This window comes from Chiloscyllium plagiosum, chromosome 17, assembly GCF_004010195.1.
Source record: "Chiloscyllium plagiosum isolate BGI_BamShark_2017 chromosome 17, ASM401019v2, whole genome shotgun sequence".
Taxonomy (NCBI): domain Eukaryota; kingdom Metazoa; phylum Chordata; class Chondrichthyes; order Orectolobiformes; family Hemiscylliidae; genus Chiloscyllium; species Chiloscyllium plagiosum.
The window spans coordinates 14393037-14418724 of NC_057726.1; the positions used below are offsets into that span (position 1 = coordinate 14393037).

The following is a 25688-nucleotide window of genomic DNA, read 5'->3' on the forward strand; positions in this document are numbered from 1 at the left end:
CTCCAGGTGCAACAGTCAATGCTCTCTCTCAGCACTGAGTATAATGTTCATAGCAACTTTTCAGACAACCACTGAATCATTCTCAGAATTTGTACTCAGAGCCATTCTCCTCTCTTTCTCTCTTTCTAATTTTTTTACAGTGAAACTTGACTTATTTAAAAGTTATATTCGTAAGTAATTTGGAGCTTTATCCATGAGATAGAAACAACATATGGAAAAAACAAAAGAGATATTTTTAAAGCTCCAAAAATAATTAAAATCTTAACGAATTATACTATGTACACATATCTCTTCATTTTTCAGCATTAAAACAGTTGTTAGCTTTTTGAAAATTATTCATTCATGGTATGGAATATTGGCTGACCAGGCCAGCATTTATCACCCAACCCTGACCATCCACAAGAGGGTAGGTAAGCCAATGCAGTACATCTTGTAGGTTACACACATTGCAGCCAGCATGCATTGATGGTAAAGGCAGCGAACCTGGAAGGTGGAGGATAGTTCTGGATATAGGTTTGCTCGCTGAGCTGGAGAGTTCACTTCAGACGTTTCGTTACCCTACGAGATAACATCATCAGTGGGCCTCCAAGTGAAGTACTGTTGATTATTCCTGCTTTCTAGTTATATGTTTGGGTTTCTTTGAGTTGGTGATGTCATTTCCTGTTATATTTCTCAGGGGGTGGTAGGTGGGGTCTAACTCAATGTGTTTGTGATAGAGTTCCGGTTGGAATGTCATGCTTCTAGGAATTCCCGTGCATGTCTCTGTTTGGCTTGTTCTAGGATGGATGTCTTGTCCCAGTCGAAGTGGTGTCCTTCCTCATCTGTATATAAGGATACTAGTGAGAGAGGGTCATGTCGTTTTGTGGCTAGTTGATGTTCATGTATTCTGGTGGTTAGTTTTCTGCCTGTTTGTCCAATGTAGTTTTTGTTCCAGTTCTTGCACGGTATTTTGTACATGACATTAGTTTGGCTTGTTGTCTATATAGGGTCTTTCCAGTTCATTAGCTGCTGTTTTAGTGTGTTGGTGAGTTTGTGAGCTCCCATGATGCCAAGGAGTCTGAGTAGTCTGGCAGTCATTTCTGAGATGTCTTTGATGTAGGGGAGAGTGGCTAGGGTTACTGGATGCGGTTTGTCTGCTGGTTTGGGTTTGTTGCTGAGACATCGGCAGACCGTGTTCATTGGGTACCCATTCTGTTTGAATACATGGTATAGATGATTTTCCTCTGCTCTGCAAAGATCCTCTGTGCTGCAGTGTGTGTTGGCTTGTTGAAATAATGTTCTGATTCAGCCTCGTTTGTGGATGTTGGGATGATTGCTTCTGTAGTTCAATATTTGGTCTGTATGTGTTGTTTTCCTGTATATGCTGGTTTGAAGTTCCCCATTGGCTGTTCGCTCTACTGTGACATCTCGGAATGGCAGTTTGTTGTTGTTTTCCGCTTTAGTGAATTTTATGCCAGTAATTTCCGCTTTATTGATGGTCTTGAATGTATACTCTAATTTGTTTCATTTAGTGATGACAAAAGTGTCATCCATGTAGCAGACCCAATGTTTGGGTTGGATGGTTGGCAGAGCTGTTTGTTCGAGTCTCTGCATTACTGCATCTGCTAAGAACCCTGATATTGGAGATCCTATGGATGTTCTGTTGGTTTGTCTCTAGGTTTTGTTGTTAAAGGTGAAGTGTGTGGTAAAGTATAAGTCCATAGCTTGACAATACTGTCCTTGCTGATGAAATTAATGGTGTTTGGTGTATGTGTCTTTGGGTCTTCTAATAGTGTAGTCACTGTTTCCTTGGCCAGGTTAGTGTTGATTGATGTAAACAGGGCTGTTACATCAAAGGAGACCATTATTTCATCCTCTTCTATCTTAGTGTCTTTGATGGTGTTCAGGAATTCTTGGGGGGAGTGGATGGAGTGGCGAGAGTCTTCCACTCAGTGTTTTAGTCTTTGGTGTGGCTCCTTGGCCAATCTGTAAGTTGGTGTTTCCAGGTAGCGAGACTATGGTCGGGGGGGGGGGCTCCTGGTTTGTGAATTTTGGATGATCCATAGAAGCATGGTGTGTTGGATACAGCTGGCTTCATTTTTTGGAGTTGGTATTATTTATTTCTCCAGATTTCTGAAGTTTTTTTTAGTAGGGCTGTGATTCAGTTCTCTAGTTGTGGGATCGGGTCTATCGCCACTTGTTGGTAAGTGAAGGTATCTGTAAGTAGTGTGTTCGCTTTTTTAAATGTAGTCTCTTCGATATTGGAGGACAATGTGATAATCAACAGGCTGCTTTGTACTGGATGATTTTGAGCTCCTTGGGTTTCATTGTAGCTGCAATCATCCAATAAATGGGAATACTCCCTTCCACTCCTGATTTGTCCTTGTAGATAGTGGACAGGTTTTGGGGAGATAGGAGATGAATTATTCACTGCAAGATTGCTAGGTTCTGACCTGTTCTTGTAATCGCAGTATTTATGTGGCTGGTCCATTTCAGTTTTTGGTCAATATCGCTAGTGGGAGGTTCCATAAAGATAATGTAATATTATGAGCAATGTGTCGATTCTCTATTGTTCCGAGTGTATGTGTGGTGCAAATGTAATTCACTACTAATTAGACCAAGCCTGAATGTTACTTAGATCTTGCTACAATTGGACACAGGGAGAAACTGACTGCAATCATAAAAGAATCAGGAACCAGGGGGCGTAGATTTAGGGTGTTTTGCAAAAGAAGCAACTGTGAGGCATTAAAACGTTATCTCACCATGAGTGGTCTGGGTTTGGAATGTCACGTCTAGAGGTAGGTTCAATTGAGACATTCAAAAGAGCACTAATAGAAACAATGTGCAGGGAGATGGGCAAAAGGCCGGAAACTGGCAGTGAGTCAGTGTAGGAATGGTAGCCTCCTCCCACCCCACAACAATTCTGTGATTTTCTCTGAACAGTTCTTTGTGGAAAACAGCACTGCATGAGGCTAGATATGGATGCAAATAACTCTCTTCCAACAAGTTTAAACTTCTCTACTCTACTTCTCTAAACAGTTAAATTGATGTCATATAGCCTAAGTAAAAGTGTTGAGGGAAGCCAGTGGATCTCCTGAGCATTTTGTAAATTAGATTTGACACCACACTGCATTTATACTCCATGAAATTTCAAACTGAGGTAATAGGAAAATACCCACTCTCAAGGGTATCACTTGAGTGACCCCAAACTTGTCCTTGGATTTAACTGCAAGCTTAGCATTGATATAACACAGAAAACAAAGCAGTGGACTGCTTTTAATTCTCCACTTTGTTTCACTGTTTTTTGCTATGGGTTGCGCCATTTATCCATTCCAGCTTGTTTGCACCTATTCTTTCTGCTTCTGTTTGCTGAGCCAAGTAAATTTCCATGAGGCTGAAGCATCAGAGGGAGCTCATAATCAAATATAATCAAATCAAATACAAAAACCAACATTCCCCAACAACACATATTTGTTACAGGGAAATTCCACATGGAAAATGTTCTAATATCTGGAATATATAGCCAGACAAATAAATAGTCAAAAACTTATAAGATATTTAGATGCAAAAATAAACTGCACCACATGGGAATTCACTCTTTCAAAATACAGTCGTGTTTTGTGATCATTTTCTACAGAATGCTCTGGTTTTGCAGTAAATTTTAGCATCTTGTAATTAATCAAATGATTCTCTCCTGACTACATATTCTTAGTAATTAAAGTTTTCTAATACAGTAGCTTATTCTTTCTGCTCCAGCACCTGCATTTCATTTGTTTACTTTCCCATAGTCATAAATCTGCACAACTGTCAATGTGCCATAATATTAGTGCAGTAATCAAAGTTAATTAGCTCTCTCAATACACCACAACAAGGCTATAATAGGGAATCATTTAGAGTGTTCCATATACCAAGTTACAAATGATTCATCAGTAACACAACAATATGAAATCCCAAGTGACTGGTATTTAAGGAAAAAAAGCTCAATTCCATACCGATTAAATTCTACTGGAAGCGTGATATATTATTTTTTACCTCTACTTTCAACTAAAAATTATCTAGTGCCCATTATGCTTGGAAGAGCATGAAAGAATTGAAGATTCCTTTTGAGTGATTTTATGATGATACTAATTTACTGGTACTTTGTTCTCTGCACCACAAATTTCCGGACAAAGAAAGCATTACAACACTGCAAACAGATACCTCTATTTAGTTTACATTTACAAAAAGCAATCTATGATGAGTGCACTTTGCAATCAAAAACAAAATCAAACACATATCTAACTCTGCTTTTGGAAAAGATGCTTAGCAATACTGCAGAGTGGAAATCTCTTGAAAATACTAGCATACTGTTTTATCATAGCTTCCAAAAGAGAATGTCATGAAACAAGGTACAAACAAGACTGAAAAAGATCATATTCTTTCACTTATTCAGACCCAGAGTTAAGCAATTTAAAAGATAGACCATCATCCATACCTTTAGTCAATATTCTCATGTTTGACCACTTACTTGTTAGAAGTGCTCATTTTAGCAGCTTTTGTTGACTTTCTGAAGTTCATGCCCACAGTGCAGTTTTCATCGTCCAGTTAAAGAATTTCGCATCGTTCAACTGACTGATATTCTGGCGCATCTTAACTATGGTCATTTTTTGTACCAATAACAGAGGACATTACTCCTTCAGTAATGATAGAAAATGTGTTGTTGAGCCAGCAAGATGATAGGGTTTCAGGTCAATGATCTTAAATAAACATTAAGATCATCAACCTGAAACTAAATGCCACTTTCTTCCAGATTTTCACCATGAGGGGTTTCTGACATTTGTTTGTTTCAAGTCCATCCATTTCCTTTCAGTACTCTGGTGCTTGGTGTTATCAGATAGCTAGTCATTTGCTGCCTTTTTCATCATGTGATGTTCTTCCTCTAAACACGGTGGCCAGAATTATTGTAGCATTCCAAATGTGGACAAACCAATAGCCTGAGGAGGGACAGAATCACATTCTTGTGTTTTGTCACCTACCTCAGGAATTATGAGTTTCACGATCTATTTTGCTTTACTTACAACTGTTGCAAACAATTGCTTCAATGGGATTCGAAAGGCATCTGGATGGGGACATGAATAGGAAGCGTTTGGAGGGATATTGGCCAAATGCTGGCAAATGTGACTAGACCAGTTTAGTAAATCTGGCTGACACGGATGAGTTTGACCGAAGGGTCTGTTTCTGTGCTGTACAACTCTATTTGAAGGTCCACCTGCCAATACCTCCAAGTTCCTTTACCTGTGTGATGTCCTGAAGATCATAATTTAAATTATGGTTCTAAAGTTTAATCTTCTTCCAAATCTGTGCGAGCCTGACTCCAACCAATCATGCTTTTGTCCAATTTTTTTAAAAAACAAAGCTATTTACTCTATCTTCCATGGAGCAGACACCTCATCACAAGGTTGACAACATTGCTCTTCAAGAGCAAATCCTTCTTAAAGACACATATCATCACAGTCTCTACCCCAATTTCTAAATGACTAAGGTACATCAGAAGTCTGAGGACAGATAGAATCCCTATTGTGTCGAAGCAGGCCATTCGGCCCATCAAGTTCACACCCACCCTCTAAACAGTCTTCCACCCAAACTCCATCCCTCTACTCTATCCCTGTATTTCCCATGGCTGACCCACCTAACCTACACATCCCTGGACACTATTGGCAATTTAGCATGGCCAATCCACCTAACATGCACAAATTCGGACTGAGGGAGAAACTGCAGCACCCAGAGGAAACCCATACAGATACGGGGAAACTGTGCAAACTCCACACAGGGAGTCACCCGAGGGTGGAATTGAACCTGAGTCTCTGGCACTAGGAGACAGCAATGCTAACTACTGAGCCACTGTGCTGCCCAGATCTTTGCAGTATCCCACAAGTTAACAATAAAATTCAATATCTCAGTCAAGCAGGCTCCAGGTCACTGGTGATACTTAACCAGTGTACAAAATTATCATACCGAAGGTTAACAGTGTTGTCATGAGTTTGGTTAAATCACTTCACCACCTGCTTGACAAATTGAATTGGAGGGATCAAATGATTACTGGGAACTGGGTGTTTTACTCATTAGCTCCAGAAAATGCTGCAAATCAACGGCTTGATGGGAAAAGTCACTCTGCCCAGAGAGGCTATAGGACATTTCTCAGTGCTAGGAGCTGCTCACCTGCATCTTTTTATCTGGTTAAATATCAAAATGCAAATTCAGGGGTCTCTGCCAACTCATGCCAAAGGTATTTATGTAAATGGGGATAGCGTGTACTGTATATTCCTAACTGGGAACTCGGATTCTACCAAAGCAGATTTTCATTAGCTTGGTTTAGAGGCTCTTAAAGATGGTGATGGGTTTCCACATGCATCATAGATCTGTATGGCTATAAACAAGATGCCCAGTCATATTTTTCTTTAAATGATCGTTTAAAAATTGAAATGCATTTTATAGAAAGAAATTTCTGCTACATAGCTTTTAGAAACATCAGAAAGTCATAAAAGAATTGAAATTCTGATGAAGAAAATTTGAAATTCAATGAAAATCTACTGGTCACAATTAAATGGTGATTCTTTTACAGCCCAAAATCAGAGCAGTGGTCCATGGTTTAGTACAATAGAAATAATGAAACACACCTCAGTAGGCAAGTTGAAATTTGTAGTTCTATTGAAAGTGCTTAAAGAAAAATACAAGCAGACAGATTCTAACTGCACCTAGACTCCCTCCTATCAAAGGGCAGGCAGGGATGTAGTATAGAGGAACCTCGATTATCCAAAGTACACTAGTAGGGAGCATTCCGTTCGGTTAATTGAATTCCAGATAATCAAATGCCGGATAACATAATTTAGCCAAGTATCGGGACCTTTGCGATCTTGCCAGATAATCCGATATTCAGATAATCGAATGCCGGATAATCGAGATTCCTCTGTAGGCCAAATGTCTTTCTTCTGTACTATCAGATTCCAATAATTTAATGTAATCTACTTGATAAAAATAGCTAATGAATTCAATTTAATCTACAGTTCCATTCTGTTGTACATTATAAAACAAACTACCATACTACAAATGTTTCCTTTCCATTTCGACAATAAATTGCAGAGATGTCTGTTGCACAATTTACATTCAACGATGTGAGTGATCACCTGAATTTTGCTATTGATGAAACACTAACTCCAGCTTCCTGTCAGTATCAAAAAGATTAGAATGATTATTGTTTAGGCTTTTGTCCAATAATTTTCTCCACGTCTTGACTAAGCCACAACTGCCTCAAGCGGTCCCTTATGGATTGACCAAAACTTGAGTCTTTTAATTTCCACGGTGGACAGGCTGGCATGGGCACTTTATTTGGTAATTATAAATTCTGGTAGGAGGAGTGCATTTAAGATGCACACCATGCTCTTCATCACAGAAGACACACAAAAAGCATGATAAAAGTTATACGACTACATAAATGAAGAACTCCTTAGTAGACATAGTTGCAGGTAGATTAGCATTGCAAAGAAAAGCCACAGCAAGACAGCCTGAAAATCAACCTTGTATAATACACAAACATGTAGAAAATGCTGGAAATAGTCAAAACATCAGACAACACGTGTTGAAAGAGAATTAAATTAATGATGGCCCACACAATGACCACCAACTTTCCACTAGGTGCAAGTGAGGACTACAGGTGCTGGAGATTAGAGTCAAGCACAGCAGGTCAGGCAGCATCCAAGGAGCAGGAGAATCCTGATGAAGGGTTTTGCCCAAAATGTCAATTCTCCTGCTCCTTGGATGCTGTCTGACCTGCTGTGCTTTTTCAGCACCAATTTTCCCCTAACCTACCCTAAACCTCACTCACTCATATCCTACGCTTCCACTGGCATCCTGCCACCTCACCTATCTTGCACATACAGTCCCTCAAGTATACTGACAAAGTGCCTTCAGGATCTTTAAAACTATTCCTGCAAAAGAGGGGCCAGGTTATAGCACAGTTCCATTCTGCTGCTGCCAGCATGGATTTCTGGATTGGATTGAACTGCTTTGACTGGGAAGGCTCCTCGTGCATTTGGCTGGACAGAAAATTCTTCTAAAACTAAATAGGTAATATAGTGTCTGATGTGGGTTGAAAATAAGGATTTTGACTTAGATTGGGAGTTTCGGACCAATGTTTGAGTTCATAACTCTTTGTCAGATTTAAGAAAGTTTGAGGTATATTAATATGATCGCAGATCAATATGATAAATTTAGATTATCGAATTTTAACTTCCATTATCTGACTGACATACCAGAGATATTGTACAGTCTAAAATGCTTTTTATAAATGGAAGAAACATGGACTTAAATTGTCAGATCTGCAGATTGAGATAAGTTTCTTGAGACTCAGATCAAATAAATGAACCACTCTGCACTGAAATTTCTATTTTCATTTAAAGACAATGAAACCAGCCAACTGAGTCAGCAACCAAGACATTTGCAAGTCCTATTTAATTGACAGTTGTATGATAACTTCACATATTAGGAGATGAAGGTCTCATGTGTAAGTTAACCAGCTTGGAAAAACAATGGTGTTAGACTCAAGAATACACAGTGAGCTTTATTTTGACATATACTTTTCAGCAGAGTCATAGTCATAGACACATACAGCATGGAAACAGACCCTTCAGTCCAAACTGTCCATGCTGACCAGATATCCCAACCCAATCTAGTCCCACCTGCCAGCACCTGGCCCATATCCCTCCAAACCCTTCTGTTCATATACCTATCCAAATGCCTCTGAAATATTGCAATTGTACCAGCCTCCACCACGTCCTCTGGCAGCTCATTCCATACACGTACCACCCTCTGTGTGAAAAAGTTGCCCCTTCAGTCTCTTTTATATCTTTCCCCTCTCACCCTAAACATATGCCCTCTAGGTCTGGAGTCCCCCATCCCAGGGAAAAGACATTGTCTATTTATCCTATCCATGCCCCTCATAATTTTGTAAACCTCTATAACGTCACCTCTCAGCCTCCAATGCTCCAAGGAAAACAGTTCCAGCCTGTTCAGCCTCTCCCTAAGCTCAAATCCTACAACACTGGCAACATCTTTGTAAATCTTTTCTGAACCCTTCCAAGTTTCACAACATCTTTCCGATGGGAAGGAGATCAGAATTGCACGCAATATTCCAACAGTGGCCTAACCAATGTCCTGTACGGCCGCAACATGATCTTCCAACTCCTGTACTCAATACTCTGACCAATAAGTCATGATTCGGAGATGCCAGTGTTGGGCTGGGGTGTACAAAGTTAAAAATCACACAACACCGGGTTATAGTCTAACAGGCTTAATTGGAAGCACACTAGCTTTCGGAGCGACGCTCCTTCATCAGGTGATTGTGGAGGGCTCGATCGAGCTCTGAAAGCTAGTGTGCTTCCAATTAAACCTGTTGGACTGTAACCTGGTGTTGTGTGATTTTTAACTCTGACCAATAAAGGAAAGCATACCAAACGCCTTCTTCACTATCCTATCTACCTACGACTCCACTTTCAATGAGCTATGAACCTGCACTCCGAGGTCTCTTTGTTCAGCAACATTCCCTAAGACTTTACCATTAAGTGTATAAGTCTTGGGACAATGACCATTCATTGAAAATTAAAGATATCTACATATTCTGCTCTTCCTGCAGATCTGAGTCAATAATGGTGGCCTCAATCCAATGATGTATGCCGCACCTCAGAAGATCTGTGCCAATGACATCATCACATCCCTTTCCTGTCACCACCAGTGCCAAGTAAGACTGCATAATGATTCCAGGTTTTTTTTATAATCTGCTTCACAGTTGTGTTCTTGGATAGACTCAAAGTCCTGACACGGGATCGCATGTTTGGTTCAGGACAAAAGCAAGCTCCTCAATCTGTAAAGCCTCAGGCCTCATACAAAAGTTCAAACAATATCGTCTGAGTGAACCCTATTTGATGCCACTGCCTTTATACAGCAATCTATATTAAAAGCTGCTTATTGGTTGTTTTCCCAAGCCTCAGAAGATGTCAGCTTTACAATGACTTTGAAAAGGACAGAGATTCTGTACTAATCTATCCCCACCACAAATGCCAAGACATCACTATCCCAGCAAACAAATGCGCTCCATTAGTCTATTCAGAAATTCTGTTTTCTTGGGAGTATCCTCTTCAACGCAACATGTTAGTTGATGAAATCACCTGTTGCCAGCCAGAAGCAAGCTCAACATTCAGTAGGCTCACTCACAGAAAGCATGGAGTTTGTTTTATAATGTAGTTCTCACATCACTGCTTTATGAGGGATGGTCAACCCACTGCCATGTCATAAAGCAAGAAGATCTGAAGCATCACTGGATTCGAAACGTTAACTCTGTTTTCTCTCTGCACGTTGCCAAACCTGCCAAATTTCTCCAGCAATTTCTGTTTTTGTTTGCTTCAGATCTCCAGCATTTGCAGCTCTTTGCTTTACTTTAGGTACATTCCACCTTCACTGCTTAAGATATTTCAACAAAGCGAACAACTGAACAAACACTAACAACAAAGTTATCCCAGGATACCACATAGCTCATATCTAGGATATGCTCTTCATACTTCAGTAATATTTTTACAGACTATTTTCATAGAATAATTGAGTTTACAGCCAATTATGTTCATGCAAGTCCCATTTTCTAACACCATATCTGCAGACTCTGCTTCAACTACCTTTTCAGAAAGAAGTGCAAAGACACATGATCCTCTGTGATGGAGAGACAGAACAACCTTTGTCCTTTCCAGTGATTGCAGTGGGGCGGCACGGTGGCTGAGTGGTTAGCACTGATGCCTCACTGTGCCAGGGTCCCAGGTTCGATTCCAGCCTTGGGCGACTGTTTGTGTGGAGTTTGCACATTCTCCCCGTGTCTGCATGAGTTTCCTCCAGGTACTCCGGTTTCCTACCACATTCCAAAGATGTGCAGGTCAGGGGAATTGGCCATGCTAAATTGTCCACAGGTGTTAGATGCATTCATCAGAGGGGAGTGGGTTACTCTTTGGAGGGTCGGTGTGGACTTGTTGGGCCGAAGGGCCTGTTTCCACACTGTAGGGAATCTAATCTAATCTAATTTAAACTAAGTCCTGTTCATGGCTACCAGCCAGCACAACGGCAGAAGTATGGTAAAGGCAGAGAGAGAAGGAATACATGTGAATGCTGGCCTGTGTCTGATTGTTCAACTGCAGCACATATATGTATATAAGAAAGAAACATTGAACTTAAATAAAGTGCAGTGTAAATCTGCATTAAAGTGAATAGAAGTAGGTATCTGTCATCCAGAACACTGTAAGCCAGAGGTTACTTATTGCAATTGAATTTGAACCTTGTCTCTGCTCCACATGTCTGTCATTCTAATTTCTTTTGTAATTATTTGCTTACGGGATGTCGATGTCACTGGCTGGGCCAGCATTTATTGCCCATCTCTAATTGTCCTTGAGAAGTTGGTGAAACTGCCTTCATGAACACTGCAATCCTTTGGGTGTAATATTGTAAGATGTCATGACAAACAGAATTTCACTGTCATTGGAATTAAATGAGTAACACTTGACAAATCAACATCATATTCTTATCTCTTTGTTACTGCGCCTCATCATTACCACAAATGTGCCATACATGTGTAGTTTCCTAAGAAATTGAGTAATTGTTAACATGTTTATTCAGCTTGAAACACATTTCTGTAATTACAATTAAATTATACTGATGCAAACCTAATTGATTTATAAATGTTCTTGCATTACAGCTAAGTAACAAACAACCTGTTTTGATTGAAAAGGTTAATAATTCCAGGTCTCTATAACTCTGGTTGAAAGCAGAAAATAATTAGGCTGTGCATTTTCTGAAGTTGTTTTTCAAGGTGCTGGGTGACTCTACACAGGTGATATTGAGCCCACATATTTCGGTTTAGGATTTCATAAAAATGTCACCAAGTATCAGAAATTGCAATGAAAAAGGCAGCATTGGTAGCTTGCAGGTTCAATTTCCTCCCTTCAATCCCTGAATTTCCAAGCAAATCCATGAGGGGGAGTATCAAAAATAGGTAAATTATGGAATAATAACCGATTCCCTTGGGTGTCTCTGGCAGCTTAAAGAATACGGAAATTGCTGGGAACAAATGCCAACATGTGGTCCCAGCAGCAGGTGCAGGCTGCTTCAGAAGAGTGTGGAAGAAAGCAATTCAATTCATTATTCAAAATAAATTGCAGATCAGTAGATTCTGGTGCATTGGTGCATCAACTCACCCCATCTTGGACCTCGCACCATTGAGGGCCAAGATGTAGATTTGGATTAAATTTTCATAACTCAAGTCCCTTAGCTTTGGATTCACAAAGGAAGAAATTTTAATTTAATGAGATGGGCATGCAGAAGGTTAAAGTGAACTTTCTTATAACACAACTTAAAACTCTTCAGTTGAACTTAATTTTCATTGGAGAAACAACCAACGGTAGTTATGATTCAAATATATTTCTATGTGTGAGGTACATCCAAATGTATTTTCCTACCTTAATATCATTTCCGTTATGATTATTTTCATAAAATACAAGCTCTTTTTGTCAAAAGGCAGTATTGACAGCAATGTGGCCACAAGGCAAGCACTCACAGAGCAAGTCTGAATACCTTTTGGTGCTGAGATCCCTGGAGCTCTATAGGACCAGATGCACAGTAGTCGCATCTCCCCGAGAAACAATAGTACTCTCTTTAAATTGGCAATCTAATGAAAATGTTTACAAAACTGCAGCAATAGGCACTGCAAAGAAAAGCGGCTGCATAGTGACTTTTATTTTTATTGCAACTGTATCATACAAATTTCCCCCGAGGAAAACTCAATCCTGAAGGAATGTAAGTTATATTAGAGCACTGTCCCATTAGTGTCTCTTCCTACTTTTCGTCGGTCTTTTGTATAGCAAATTGCAACAGACAAGAGCACTCCATTGCATAATAACAATATGATTTTAGAGTTTACATTTGTTGTCCCAATTAGCTAAGAATGTATTATTTAGTAACTACCTATAATCAACAAGCTCAGGGATGCTAAAATGCTGCTGCACTGACAATATGCAGTAACATTCTGTTCTGTTGTTTTTTCCATATAATGAAGAGGTTTCAGTGTTAAAGCTTCTTGAACAATGGTCACATTGCATTCTTTGTAACTTACAGAGAGGAAAGAAGCTATGGTGGAATACCAAAATATTTTCAAATATTCCTCCTTCTGACATCTGTTAGTTATTGACGCCATTTGTCAGAAAAACATCACTTTTGTGTATAATTTTACCTAATACAGAATTATCAGAAACAAAAATTACACCACCTCTGGAATAACACTCAAATATTGCTAGAGTCTAATGCTTCAACAAACGGTGAAAACACAATGTCCAAACAGCTCATTTTTGCAACTGAGAGTCTTGTTTGAATGTAAACAATGTGAAAATGATTTGTGATACATTTTGCCAATTTGAAATATAGAAATACTGTATTCTACACACAAAAAAAGTCTTTACACATAGCATGTTTCTTATTAATATATTTCTTCTTGAATTTTAAATTTTACATTGTATTCAGTTAATACAGTTCTATATTTGCCTGGGTCTTGGTGTTTTCTATTGTGATCCTTCTATTGTGTAGCTGGAGTAGTTCTGCAGTGTCAGTGGAGAGTGATGCTTGCATGGGACAAAGGATAAAACCAGTACAACAATACTCCAAACTCATTTGCAAGCATTCCTTCCGCACAGACAGTGTAGATCATGGAATCACGCCTTGTACTTGGAAGCAAAAATGACCATGAGAACTATAGGACCAGATGCACAGTAGTCACATCTCCCCGAGAAACAATAGTACTCTCTTTAAATTGGCAATCTAATGAAAATGTTTACAAAACTGCAGCAAAAGGTACTGCAAAGAAAAGCGGCTGCATAGTGACTTTTATTTTTATTGCAACTGTACCATACAAATTTCCCCCGAGGAAAACCTAGATATCCTAGAATTATGGATACTATTATCAAACCAAAGTTCCTGTTGGACAGCTAGTTTGAATCCTCATATCTTAGCGTCAAGCTTTAGTCCAAAGTAGTAAAATTTACTAACAGACTTATTAGTGGATATGGATTAACTTAGTGTAATGAAGGTGGAAACACTCACCCATTCGTCCAGTATCTTTTGTATGGCCACATTGCCTCGAGCTCGATTTCTGCAGGCAAGGACAACATGTGCTCCGTGCAAAGCTAAAGAGCGTGACGTCTCAAAACCTACCAAGAAAAACATCATTATTGCTTACATATGTGGTTGGGTGGGAGAAAATCCAGTTCCCAGATTTTCAATCATCTCTTCTTGGATAAGCAACAACTTTAGAAGGTTTGTATGGAGTTGCACAATCACAAGGCAGTGACTACATGAAGGCCCTGTCGTGCAACTTACCAGCTGTAGAATGATCTGCCAGGTAACTTTTACCAATAACAATGTCTAATTGCAAAAATGTTACCATACAAGCTGACTGAGTAAGTTTCTATGAAAATCAGTGGGCATATGTCAATTATTTCAAAATTAGTGATCATGATTATCTCATACAAGTACAATGTTTGTCATAAAATTAGTGCACGTGCTACACTTCCCACCTTTTATTCTGCTTATTTTGAATTTATGATTTTAATTTCCTTAATGTTGCAGCATTGGTTCCCATTTGCAAAGGAAATACAATACCCTAAGGGATAATACCAGACATGAAAACTCACCCACAAGTTATTATAAACCTTCTAATAAATGAGATGTGCTTCAGTACTATTTATTTCTATACTACTGACTGCCAGCTGTGCAATCTTTCCAGATATCTTTTCAGTCATTTTATGGCAAATGAGAGCAAATTCCTGCCAAAAACTAGCCAACTCTCACAGTAATAATTTGCTACAGCTTAAATGCAGTCTTCAGAAAGTTCAGCAGTGGCTGCTTATTTTCAATGTTTCGCTCATATCTTCCCAGTCCAATTGAAATTAGGGAAAAATTGCCTTTCAGTACCTTGGAAGTCATCCCAAAATTATTCAGCCCAACATGCGCAATGTCTCCTAACAGTTCAGTTCAACCAGGGTTTATGTGGCACAGAATCATTAAAAAATGTCTTAGAATCCACTCAAGATATAAAAGCCAGTGCAAGTGACATGGCTGTGATCCAGAACAATTCAATGGATATTTGATCCAGTTTTCCATTTAATGAGCCAATAATGGTTTCAAGTTAGCTTCTGGTTTCAGATTGCATTCAGATTAATAGTCTTTTTAAAAAATCCAACTATGAACTTCTGCTCAGACAATTCAAGACATATGTAACAATGGGAATCACTACATAGATTATTCCTCCTGGTTATGCTAACACAATAAGCATACCCAATCACACGGTGGCACAGTGGTTAGCACTGCTGCCTCACAGCGCCAGAAACCCGGGTTCAATTCCCGACTCAGGCGACTGACTGTGTGGAGTTTGCACATTCTCCCCGTGTCTGCGTGGGTTTCCTCCGGGTACTCCGGTTTCCTCCCACAGTCCAAAGATGTGCAGGTTAGGTGAATTGGCCATGCTAAATTGCCCGTAGTGTTAGGAAAAGGCGTAAATGTAGGTGAATGGGTGGGTTGCGCTTTGGCGGGTTGGTGTGGACTTGTTGGGCCGAAGGGCCTGTTTCCACACTGTAAGTAATCTAATCTAATCTAATCGTTACAATCTGTTTCTCCCCAACTTCAAATGAACATGTCTGGTTCAATCGATACTTCAGTTGATCTGGGATGTTGAAAAACCATTGATATTATATATATATATATATATATATTATATATATACACACACACACACCTCTCATCACACCTTTACCTGTTGCAAGCAAAGCATATTGATTATGTACTCTAGATGCTCAACGTTTATGGGAATATAATCTTGATGTCATCAATTGCAGTTTAACACCAGTGCAAGGACAGTAAATACTGCCATACAAGTGCATCAATTATTGTGCCTTCTTTATACAACAACCAAAGAAATCTTTTACACAAGGAAAGGTGCTGAAAGGTCCAGTAATTAACACAATATTGGCCCACAGAGCAGTTGGGAAGATTTTGGAAATAGAATACAACAACTTAAATAGATACGGCGGCTCAGAAGATTCTATCTCAAAATAGTGGGCAAGCATGCTCAATCTAGGGAATATTTCATTTTTGATTTGACAACTTTAATAAAGTGAAACTATTAAATACATAAATCTGCATCAAACTGAACTGTTATTAGACATTATGCATGAGAGGGCAACATTGAGCAAGGTGGAATGCACATTCAATGGACGGACAGGATGATGATATCTTGTGGAGGGACGATTTTGAAACCAAAATAACTAAATCTGATTCACAATGTGACCTATGCAACAGTGCTCTCATCAAACAGAATCAATATTAATCTGAAGAACTCTGCATCGGATACGAATGACAATGAATTTGATGATTTAGGAAATGTTTTAATTATAGTTAAAAGTGCCCTTGCAGAATGAATTAATTTAATAAACATGTTACATCCATTTAATTGCTATTATCGGAGCTATAATTTTTAAAAATTCATTCATGGGATGTGGAAAACACTGGTTAGCCAGCATTTATATCCCTAGTTGCCCTTGAGAAGGTGGTGGTGAGCTTTCACAGTTCAAAATCGCAAACCAGCCACACCTTTCCATAAAAGTTGACCACTGTTGTTAAGGTAGAGTAAATGTATTCATGAAAAGGTATCACAATGCTTTAACTGGAATTATCAGTGTGTTCTTCCTCAAATTTCAAATTGGCGAGCAACTATCATCAACATCAACTGCTCAAGTATTACACTTCATAGATAGTACAACCCACATATTTGGTAGGACTTCACAATTTAAAAGATCAAATTATAGACCTCTAGAATATTCAAGTGAAAATAGGTAAAATTCTAATTCTGTTATTACTGCATAGTCAAGTGTCAAACAGTTGTCCTCAAAAGAGAAAAAAACATTGTGCACAGTCTGTTTCTCTTAATCTGTCAGTAATGTTACAATAGCATAAAGGCTTTATGCATCATGTATATTAAAATACCTTGGGTTTAAAACACTGAACACTCTTTCCACTGAGTGCAAAATGATAGACCACTGATATTCTGCGTATATCAGGTAGAGTAGCAAATGATAAGTTAGTTGATAAACATTGCAAAAGGCAACCAATTCATTGTTGCATTTTTTCTGGATGACCAACTCAAGAATAAAATTGTGATACAACAGAACAAAAAACAATTATTCTAAACTGGCAAATCTCCAAAGTTGGACAACAGTGGATGGCCTGTAAGCAGCATCAGCACAGAAATAAATCGGCCGATTTCCGCGCAGGCAAAGGATCACTCCCTTCCAGCATGTTTCTTTGTGTGATGAAAAATAAATGTGTGGTGTCTTTGAACATTCACAGCACTCTGATATCTTCACAGGTTGGCACGCTCAAGTTGTAAAACAACTGGAAGAAGTGCTCGTAATTACAAGGCCCCTGACAAGTTTTGGAAGAGTGAGTATGGCCACAAAGTCAACAATTTTGCTTTTAAGCAAAATTCAGAATCAATTAAAACAGCAGACAAGTGAAATATATATCTTATTAATAAATGCAGTTGGAAGAATATGATCTTATTCATGGCTTATGGGCTGAAATCAAACATATTTGTGTACTTCCACTTCAAGATTGTACATTTAAAGTTTTCTTTGAACTCATTTTTGCATGCAGAATAATCAATTCTAAATAATGGAGAAAAATTCAAAAATAAAATGAAAACCCCCAAGTCCCACAGGACATCTCCACCTCCACCTCTGAGGAAGAAGCCAGACACCTTTCAGGAGAAGCGCTGGCAAGGCTGCTTCCTACACCGTCCATCAGCTCAGATACTGACACCTGGATAGTATTTTAGATAAATTAGAGTCAGGAGCAGAACTTCACAGAAGTACACAAGCAAGTGTAGGGCCATCAAGTAGGTTTGTCTGAGGCACTTGGAAAATTGACACAGATGTTATGGGACTGCACAGATGTTGTTTCTCCTCTGCTGCCTCAGACATGTAAGTTGCTGGCTGCTTCCACTGTTCGTTTGGCTGCTGTCATGGAGAGTCAGGTCCAGCAGTCTTAGTGCCTCCCGGATATGTGCACAGATTTGCATTCCATCTCTCCAGTCATGGGTGGCTCAGCACCAAGAGCAAGGCAACAGAGGGATGAGTGAGCATGACCTTATCCCAGGTGCCCCCTTACCAAGAAGGAGTCAGGGTGGTGTCAATGGGCACCCAGTCAGAGGAGGAATCATACAAGCCCTCCCTGATACTGACTCCCTGACTACCCAAAGCAACCAACTGTGTGTGCTCAATCTGCTGACAGCCAAATATCAGGCACTTCCCTCAAGAGGAGGCACACCAGACTCAAAATGTTAACTCTGCTTCTCTTCATAGATGCTGTCAGACCTGCTGTGTTTCTTCAGCACTTTCTCTTTTAATTTCAGCTGGCGTTGACTTACTGTGTTTAGGAATCCCCTGAGTGGAGGGTGCTTCCCTTGACTTGACTGTGAACTACCCTCCTTAGACTTTGAGACATAGCCATTTGGTTGAAGCACATGCAGTGTGTTTGCCATGTACATGGCTAGCACATAGGGCAAGTGTGGGATTGGTATACAGTGTCAGACAGCAATGTGCCACCCCTTTGACTGATCACTGCTGGAAACTATGACAAGCCTCTTGGCTTTGAGTTTGTGCTAAAGGTCAAGTCAATACACACACACTGTGAGCATTTAAACTTTGGCTGAGGAAGCAAAGCACAAATAGGCAAGACAATGCAAGGTAGGCAAAACAGGGATGCGATGAGAAACAAAACAAACGAGTAACCTTGAAACGGATTCTTGCCCAACCCTTGAATTAGGTGCCTGTCCCTGTACAAATAGTGGCCTGGCAGGTGCAAATGCACTCCAAAGTGCAGAACTGAAGTGCCACGAGACTGCAGTGAGGTTGGTACGAGTCTGATGCCCAGGTCCATGAACAGGGAACATGCGCACTCACTGCCCGTGAAGTGTGCCCTCAAACTCTGGTGACTGCTGTCCAAGACAGCGGACCTGAAGAGAAAGCAGCAAGTTGGAGTTGACAGGTAACTGTTTTAACTTTCATATTGGGAACTGTTGGCATCTGGTTTCCATCCAACGGGTGGGAGAATGGAAAATTGCATATTAATGACATGAAATTAGGAAATAATTAGATGTTATCGTTTAATATTTAATTCACGTCATCACATGGGATTCAGGATGAGCTTGCCAATTGGACACAAAATTGGCTTAACAGCAGGAGACAGAGAGTGGAGATGGAGGGTTGTTTTTCAGACAGGAGGCCTCTGGTCAGTGGTGTTCCACAGGTGCTGGGTCTACTTTTGTTTGTCATCCACATAAATGATTCAGATGAAAATACAGAGCGCATGGTTAGTAAATTTGCAGATGACATCAAAATTGGTGATTTAGTGGAGAGTGAAGAAGGATATCTAAGATTACAGTGAGATCTTGATCAACTGGGTAAATGGGCTAAGAAGTGGAGGATGGAGTTTAATTTGGATAAATACGAGGTATTAAATTTTGGTAAAATAAACAAGGGCGGAACTTATACCATTAAATGTAGGATCTGGGATAGTGCTATAGAACAGAAACACCAAGGGGTTCACATATATAAGTATGCATCACATGTAGATAGGGTGATTAAGAAGGCATTGAGCATGCTTGCCTGCATTGCTCAGGAGTTTAGACATTATGTTGGAGATGTACTGGACGCTGGTGAAGCCTCTTCTATTATAAGAAGGATATTATTAAGCTCGAGAGGGTCAGAAAAGATTTACCAGGATGTTGCCAGAAATTGACAGTTTGAGTTATAAGAAGAGGCTGGATAGGGTGAACCTTTTCTCACAGGAGAGTAGGAGTTTGAGGGGTAACCTTATACAGGTTTATAAAATCATGAAGGGTACGGATAGGTTGAATAGCAGGTGTTGTTTCATGGGGTTGAGGATTTCAAGACTTCGCGGCATATTTTTAAGGTGAGAGGAGAAAGATTTTTTTAAAAATGAGACACAACATTTTTACACTAAGTGGCTCGTATGTGGAATGAACTTCCACAGGGTGTGGGTACTGTTACAACATTGAAAAGATATTTGGACAAGTCCATAAATAGGAAAGGTTTGGAGTAATATGGGCCAGGTGCAGGCAGGTGCGATTAGTTTAGTTTGGGATTATGGTCAGCATGGATTGGTTGGACCAAAGGATCTGTTTCCATGCTGGATGACTCCGTGACTCAAGTAGGCCTCTCGCCACTCATTAGTGAGAATTTCATCTTGATGTTCAGCACTTGATAGGAAAATGAGACTTCTTACTCTCACCTGCCAGCAGTGGTAGTAGAGACAGAGACATTAGGGACATTTAAGCGACTGCTGGACAAGCACATGGACGGTAGTAAATTGAGGGGTGTGTAGGTTAGGTTGATCTCAGATTAAGATAAATGCTCGTCACAACATTGTAGGCTGAAAGGCCTGTACTGTACTATACTGTTCTATGTTATAACATCTAGAAGTTGCTCATTTACCAGCTCATATGATTTTTCCAACTTTCTCACCAGGGTCCAGGTGGCTCATTGCTGTAAATATTCCGTCTATTGAATATACTATAATGTAATGTCTGTGTAAATCCAACTCCTTCATTGCCAAACAGATTAATACATCCAATCCATTGAAGTCAGTGCTCTGAATGCTAGAGGTCCTCAACCAGAACTGAAGAAGAGTCATATCTGACTCAAGACATGAGCTCAGTTTCTCTCTCCACAGATGCTGCTGAGTTTCTCCAGCATTCTGTGTTTGTTTCAGACTTCCAGCATCCACAGCATTTTACTTCTGAGTGTGAAGTACAGTTCAATAATATGATCAACAACAATATGGAAAGATGGATTTACATTTACACTAGCTGCAGTGCCAATGTAGAATGAAATGTAGCATGTAGCAGAAAAAAATTGAGCAGGTTAGTTTAACATCATTTTGTTCTGCAGTCAGTTTAGTTTTGGGTTACAAACTTAACTTTCAACTTAAGTTTCATATCGAAGGAAAGCAGTGCAGGCTTTGCAACTGTTCTGATCTTGTGCCACGTGATTGCACTGAGACAATCAGAGTAAAAAACTGTGTTTCTAATTCAACCGACACTAATGGGATAAACAGCTCCTGGCTGCTGTGTATGTGAACGAAGTACAGGTATTTTCAAACGAAAAATCTTTGAACCGAAAGAAGATTCTGAAATTTTTATTTATATAATGCTGTCACAACCACCAGGCACCTCAAAGCACTTCACAGCTTAATGAAACAGCCTATTGGACAGCTTACTGTTGAAATCTAGGAATACAGAAACACAGGAGCCAATTTGCACACTTCAATTTCTTATCAACAAAGCTGTGATAATTACCAGATAATATGCTTAGTGGCGCTGGTGGTGGGATATACATTGGCCAGGCAATTTGGATAATTCCTTGCTCTTCTTGCAGATAGATCTTCAGTTAATGCCTTATCCAAAAGGTGGCATCTTGAACAATATGACACTCGCTCAGTACTGGACTGGATTGGCAACTTTGATCCCGAACATCCTATGTTGTTTATTAACACCAAAGAATTTGAGGTAGTCAGTGTCTTTATTTTTAAATGATTCATTCATTCATTTTGATAACACACTATTGGTTCTGTTTCAGGAAGGAGCATTGATTCACATAGTCTGACAAGCTCCTTTTATTCTCTTTTTGAGAAAGGGGAGCATTTTCCAATACACAACAGAGCTCAGATCACCATTCTACAGCCATTTTTTCCAGCCTTTGATGTCCAGTTTTAAGATAGAAAAGTATTACTTAGAAGTCCAAAACACATTGAAGTATAAAAACATAAGAAATAGGAGCAGGAGTAGGCTATTTGGCCCCTCAAGCCTGTCCCAGCATACAACGAGATCATGGCTGATCTGCCCCAGGCCTCAACTTCTCTTTTGTGCCAGCTCTTCAAAGCTCTCAACCTCTTGACCCCGCCTTAAATACTTGCAGTAATGAAATTCCTTTCCATCTCAGCCTCCCAGTATTCTGTTACTATGCCCTCTGGCTTGAGATTTATCTACTGTTAGAAACATCTTCTCAACATCTATTCTGGCAAGATTAGAGTGGTGCTGGAAAAGCACAGCAGGTCAGGCAGCATCCGAGGAGCAGGAAAATCGACGATTCGGGCAAAAGCTCTTCATCAGGAACCTGAAACATCAATTTTCCTGCTCCTTGGATGTTGCCTGACCTGTTGTGCTTTTCCAGTACCACTCTAATCTTGACTCTAATCTCCAGCATCTGCAGTACCCACTTCTGCCAAATATTCTGGCAATGTTACAATGTGATTACTCCTCATTCTTACAATGAATGGCAGATCAACAAGGGTGTCTGCATGCTGGGCAGGCTTGAGGGACCAAATGGCCTACTCTTTATCCTATTTCTAAGTTCTTATACTCCAATGTGCTATAGACTCTCAGCTAATACTTCTCTACTTTAAAACTAGACACCAAAGGTTGGAAAAGGCTGCACAAGGCATAATGTGTTTAGCTATGCTTGACAAGTTCAGGAATCAGCCTACTGAATCTCTTTTGAACAGTCTCCAATGCCTGTCTATCCGGGATTTAAATATGGGGACGAAAACTGTATGCAGTCCCCAGGTACAACCTCACCAACATCCTGTACACAGGAGCTCCTTGTTTTTAAACTCCAAACCCTAGCAATAAAGGCTAAAATTCTATTTGTATTCTAAATAACTTGCTACAATGCAAGCAAACATTTTGTGCTCATGTACGAGAGCACCATATCCTCCTGCACTGCATTATTTGTTGGAGTGTCTTTCAATTTAAATAATAGTCTTTGCACCTCAGACAGCGTTACCAACCGGAGATAACTTTGAGGTTAGTGAAAAATGAATTCCATTTCCTAGTTTTTTGCCCGTTCACCTGGCACGCTCAGCAGTGTGCCAGAGGTGATAAGAAAGAGTGAATTAAACACCTGTAACCTGGTCTAGCAACAGTATTTCAGTGGAGATTTGGATTTGCCCCTTGATGTCCAGCACAAACATTCATGGAATTCTATGTTATCAGCTACAAGATCAGTTTAGCAACAAATGCTCGTATTTTAGTTGCGGTGTTGTACAATTAAACAGTCAAAAGTAAAAATATCAAAAATCTCCATGTAGAAATGGGTTTCATAAACAATTAAAAAGCTTGATTTTATTACTAACAAATCCTTTGAAGTAGTGCATATTTTAGTTTTCAAACTGCATTCACAGGGTGGCCATTAATTGTGACTGCAGCACATACCCAAATGTACTACAGCTTTAAATGACAGCTAAAATTACTTTTTTTTCTCACTCACTCAAAACAAGGCTGCCAACATTTGGAATGCCTGACAAGAACTTTGGCGCTTGTACGAAAGAACCGTCTTTAAGCTTTAGACTCTACTCAACAGTCTAAAGAAACTATGACGACAATAGAAAGGAGTTTTTAAACATATTCATTAACTCAATTTGAAAATCGCTTCTGAAATGCTTGAGAAACTGTACTCTTCAGAGGATAGATGGTACTAGGAGTTAGGAGTGGGATCCATATTTCTCAAGTTCTCTCAGGGCCAAATATCAATTGATAGCATTAAACCAAACTATTAGCCCATTTGAAAGGTACACTCAGTCAGAAGGAGGAACGATGAATGTGAGGTAGGTAGAAGTAAATTACCTTAGTGTAATCCAGTGTCCATTTGGGATAATATCTCTGCCTTACAATCTTTTAGCATGCTTTTACTACTATGAACCCAACAGCATGCAACCCTCTCCCAAAATCGATTTTAAAAATCATGGTCTTTGTTGAAGCCTGGAGTTCACACACGACCAACAGGAAATCAGTCCTCTCATGAAAATGGTTAATTTCAGAGATAAATTCTGAAATAAGGAAATCGATCAATAACAGCTGAAGAAATTTAGGATTATAAAGGGATTAACGGAAATGATAAATACTTTTTTAGGCAAGGAAAATAATAGAATCGTCTTTGTAGGAGGGGTTTGCAGGTGAGGATTAAATGACATCCATCATTAAATATTCAGACACAGGTTATGGATGGAGCAGACAATTGGGTCAAATGTCTTTTATCTTTAATATTCACTTGATATCAGGCTCATAAAGCAATGCACCATAGGAATATAACCTAACAAAATAATGAATTCTTCCAGATAACAATTTATAAAGAAATTTACCACCCTCCATTTAACATAAAAAGGATAATTGAAGTGTTTAAACTGCCTTTACTTGAATGCTTTGTCAGAGCTAAGTTTGCTGAAACTCCTCCAATTTTCACCATGCTGCTTATGCAACTCAGTTGGCTTAGAAACAAATGGAAAAGGTCAGCATCTTATGGCCCTTGGCTGATTTCTTTTTCAATAATTAGCCAAAGTGCTTAGCTGGTAAGTAAAACATTATTCCTAATGAAACCATGATATTCTTCCATTTTCAATTCACTACAAAATATTCCCTAGAGTGGGAACATGTATGGTAAAAATAAAAGTTTAGACTTAATTTTTTCAAACACACTCATTTTAGCTGGCATTATAAATGTTTTACCATCTGTATCTGGATAATAAACATTTTTAAGTCAGTGTTAAGAATTTAACATAATTGTATAATAAAAAAATCACCTGTACATTTGACGTCCATTTCAATATAGCACTGGACCAATTATTTTAAAATAAATGAAACATGAAACAAAGAATTGCAGGTGAATTATCAAATGAACTAAAGAGTCTCAGAGTCACAGGAAACGATGGAGCACATTTTGCCCCTTAATCCTGTTCCACCATTAAACAAAACCATTGCTATACTGCGGCCTAATGCCAGATATGGATATTCTTTATTAACAGTGGTTAAAAAAATCTTACCGATCTTAGTTTTAAGATTAACATTTGATCTTGCTTTAAATACTATTTACAGAAGACAGCCCTAAACTACTTCTCATCCTTTGTTGAAGAATTTCCAAATTTCACTCCTGAAAAGTCTAACTTTTAGAATATACCCCTTGTCCCAGATTCCCCAACCAGCAGAAGTATTTTCAATTGTTTTCTACACTTCCTGATTATATTTTAATGATCTATGCTTCTATACCTATAAGTCTCTTTGCACTGTTTCTAAGTTCCCACTATTTAGAAAGTATGTTGTTCATGTATTGGGGTGGCACGGTAGCTCAATGGTTAACACTGCTGTCTCTGCGTCAAGGACCTGAGTTCGATTCCACCCTTAGTTGACTGGCTATGTGGAGTTTGCACATTCTTCCAGTGTCTGGGTCGGTGCTCAGTTTCTCCCCACAGTCCAAAGATGTGCAGTTTAGGTGGACTGACGATGGTAAATGCAGGGTTACAGGGATAGTGGAGTAGTTAGGTGGACAGGCAGGTAGTACTGAGGAAGTGGGGAGGCTGCAGAAAGATCTAGACAGTTTGGAAGAGTGCAGGAAAAAATGGCTGATGGAATTCAATGTGAGCAAATGCGAGGTCTTGCACTTTGGAAAAAAGAATACAAGCATGGACTACTTTCTAAACGGTGAGAAAATTCGTAAAGCCAAAGCACAAAGGGATCTGGGAGTGCTAGT

At 39.4% G+C, this 25688-nt stretch overlaps 1 protein-coding gene across 10 annotated transcripts in view; it reads right to left on the reverse strand.

The window, feature by feature from the left end:
* wwox (WW domain containing oxidoreductase) overlaps positions 1-25688 on the reverse strand; it is a 946567-nt gene that overhangs the window by 855043 nt on the left and 65836 nt on the right. For all 10 annotated transcript variants that reach the window (XM_043706559.1, XM_043706563.1, XM_043706566.1 and 7 more), the window contains exon 5: positions 14137-14243. In XM_043706559.1, the coding sequence (XP_043562494.1) occupies positions 14137-14243 (107 nt within the window). The remainder of the gene's footprint in view (positions 1-14136; positions 14244-25688) is intronic.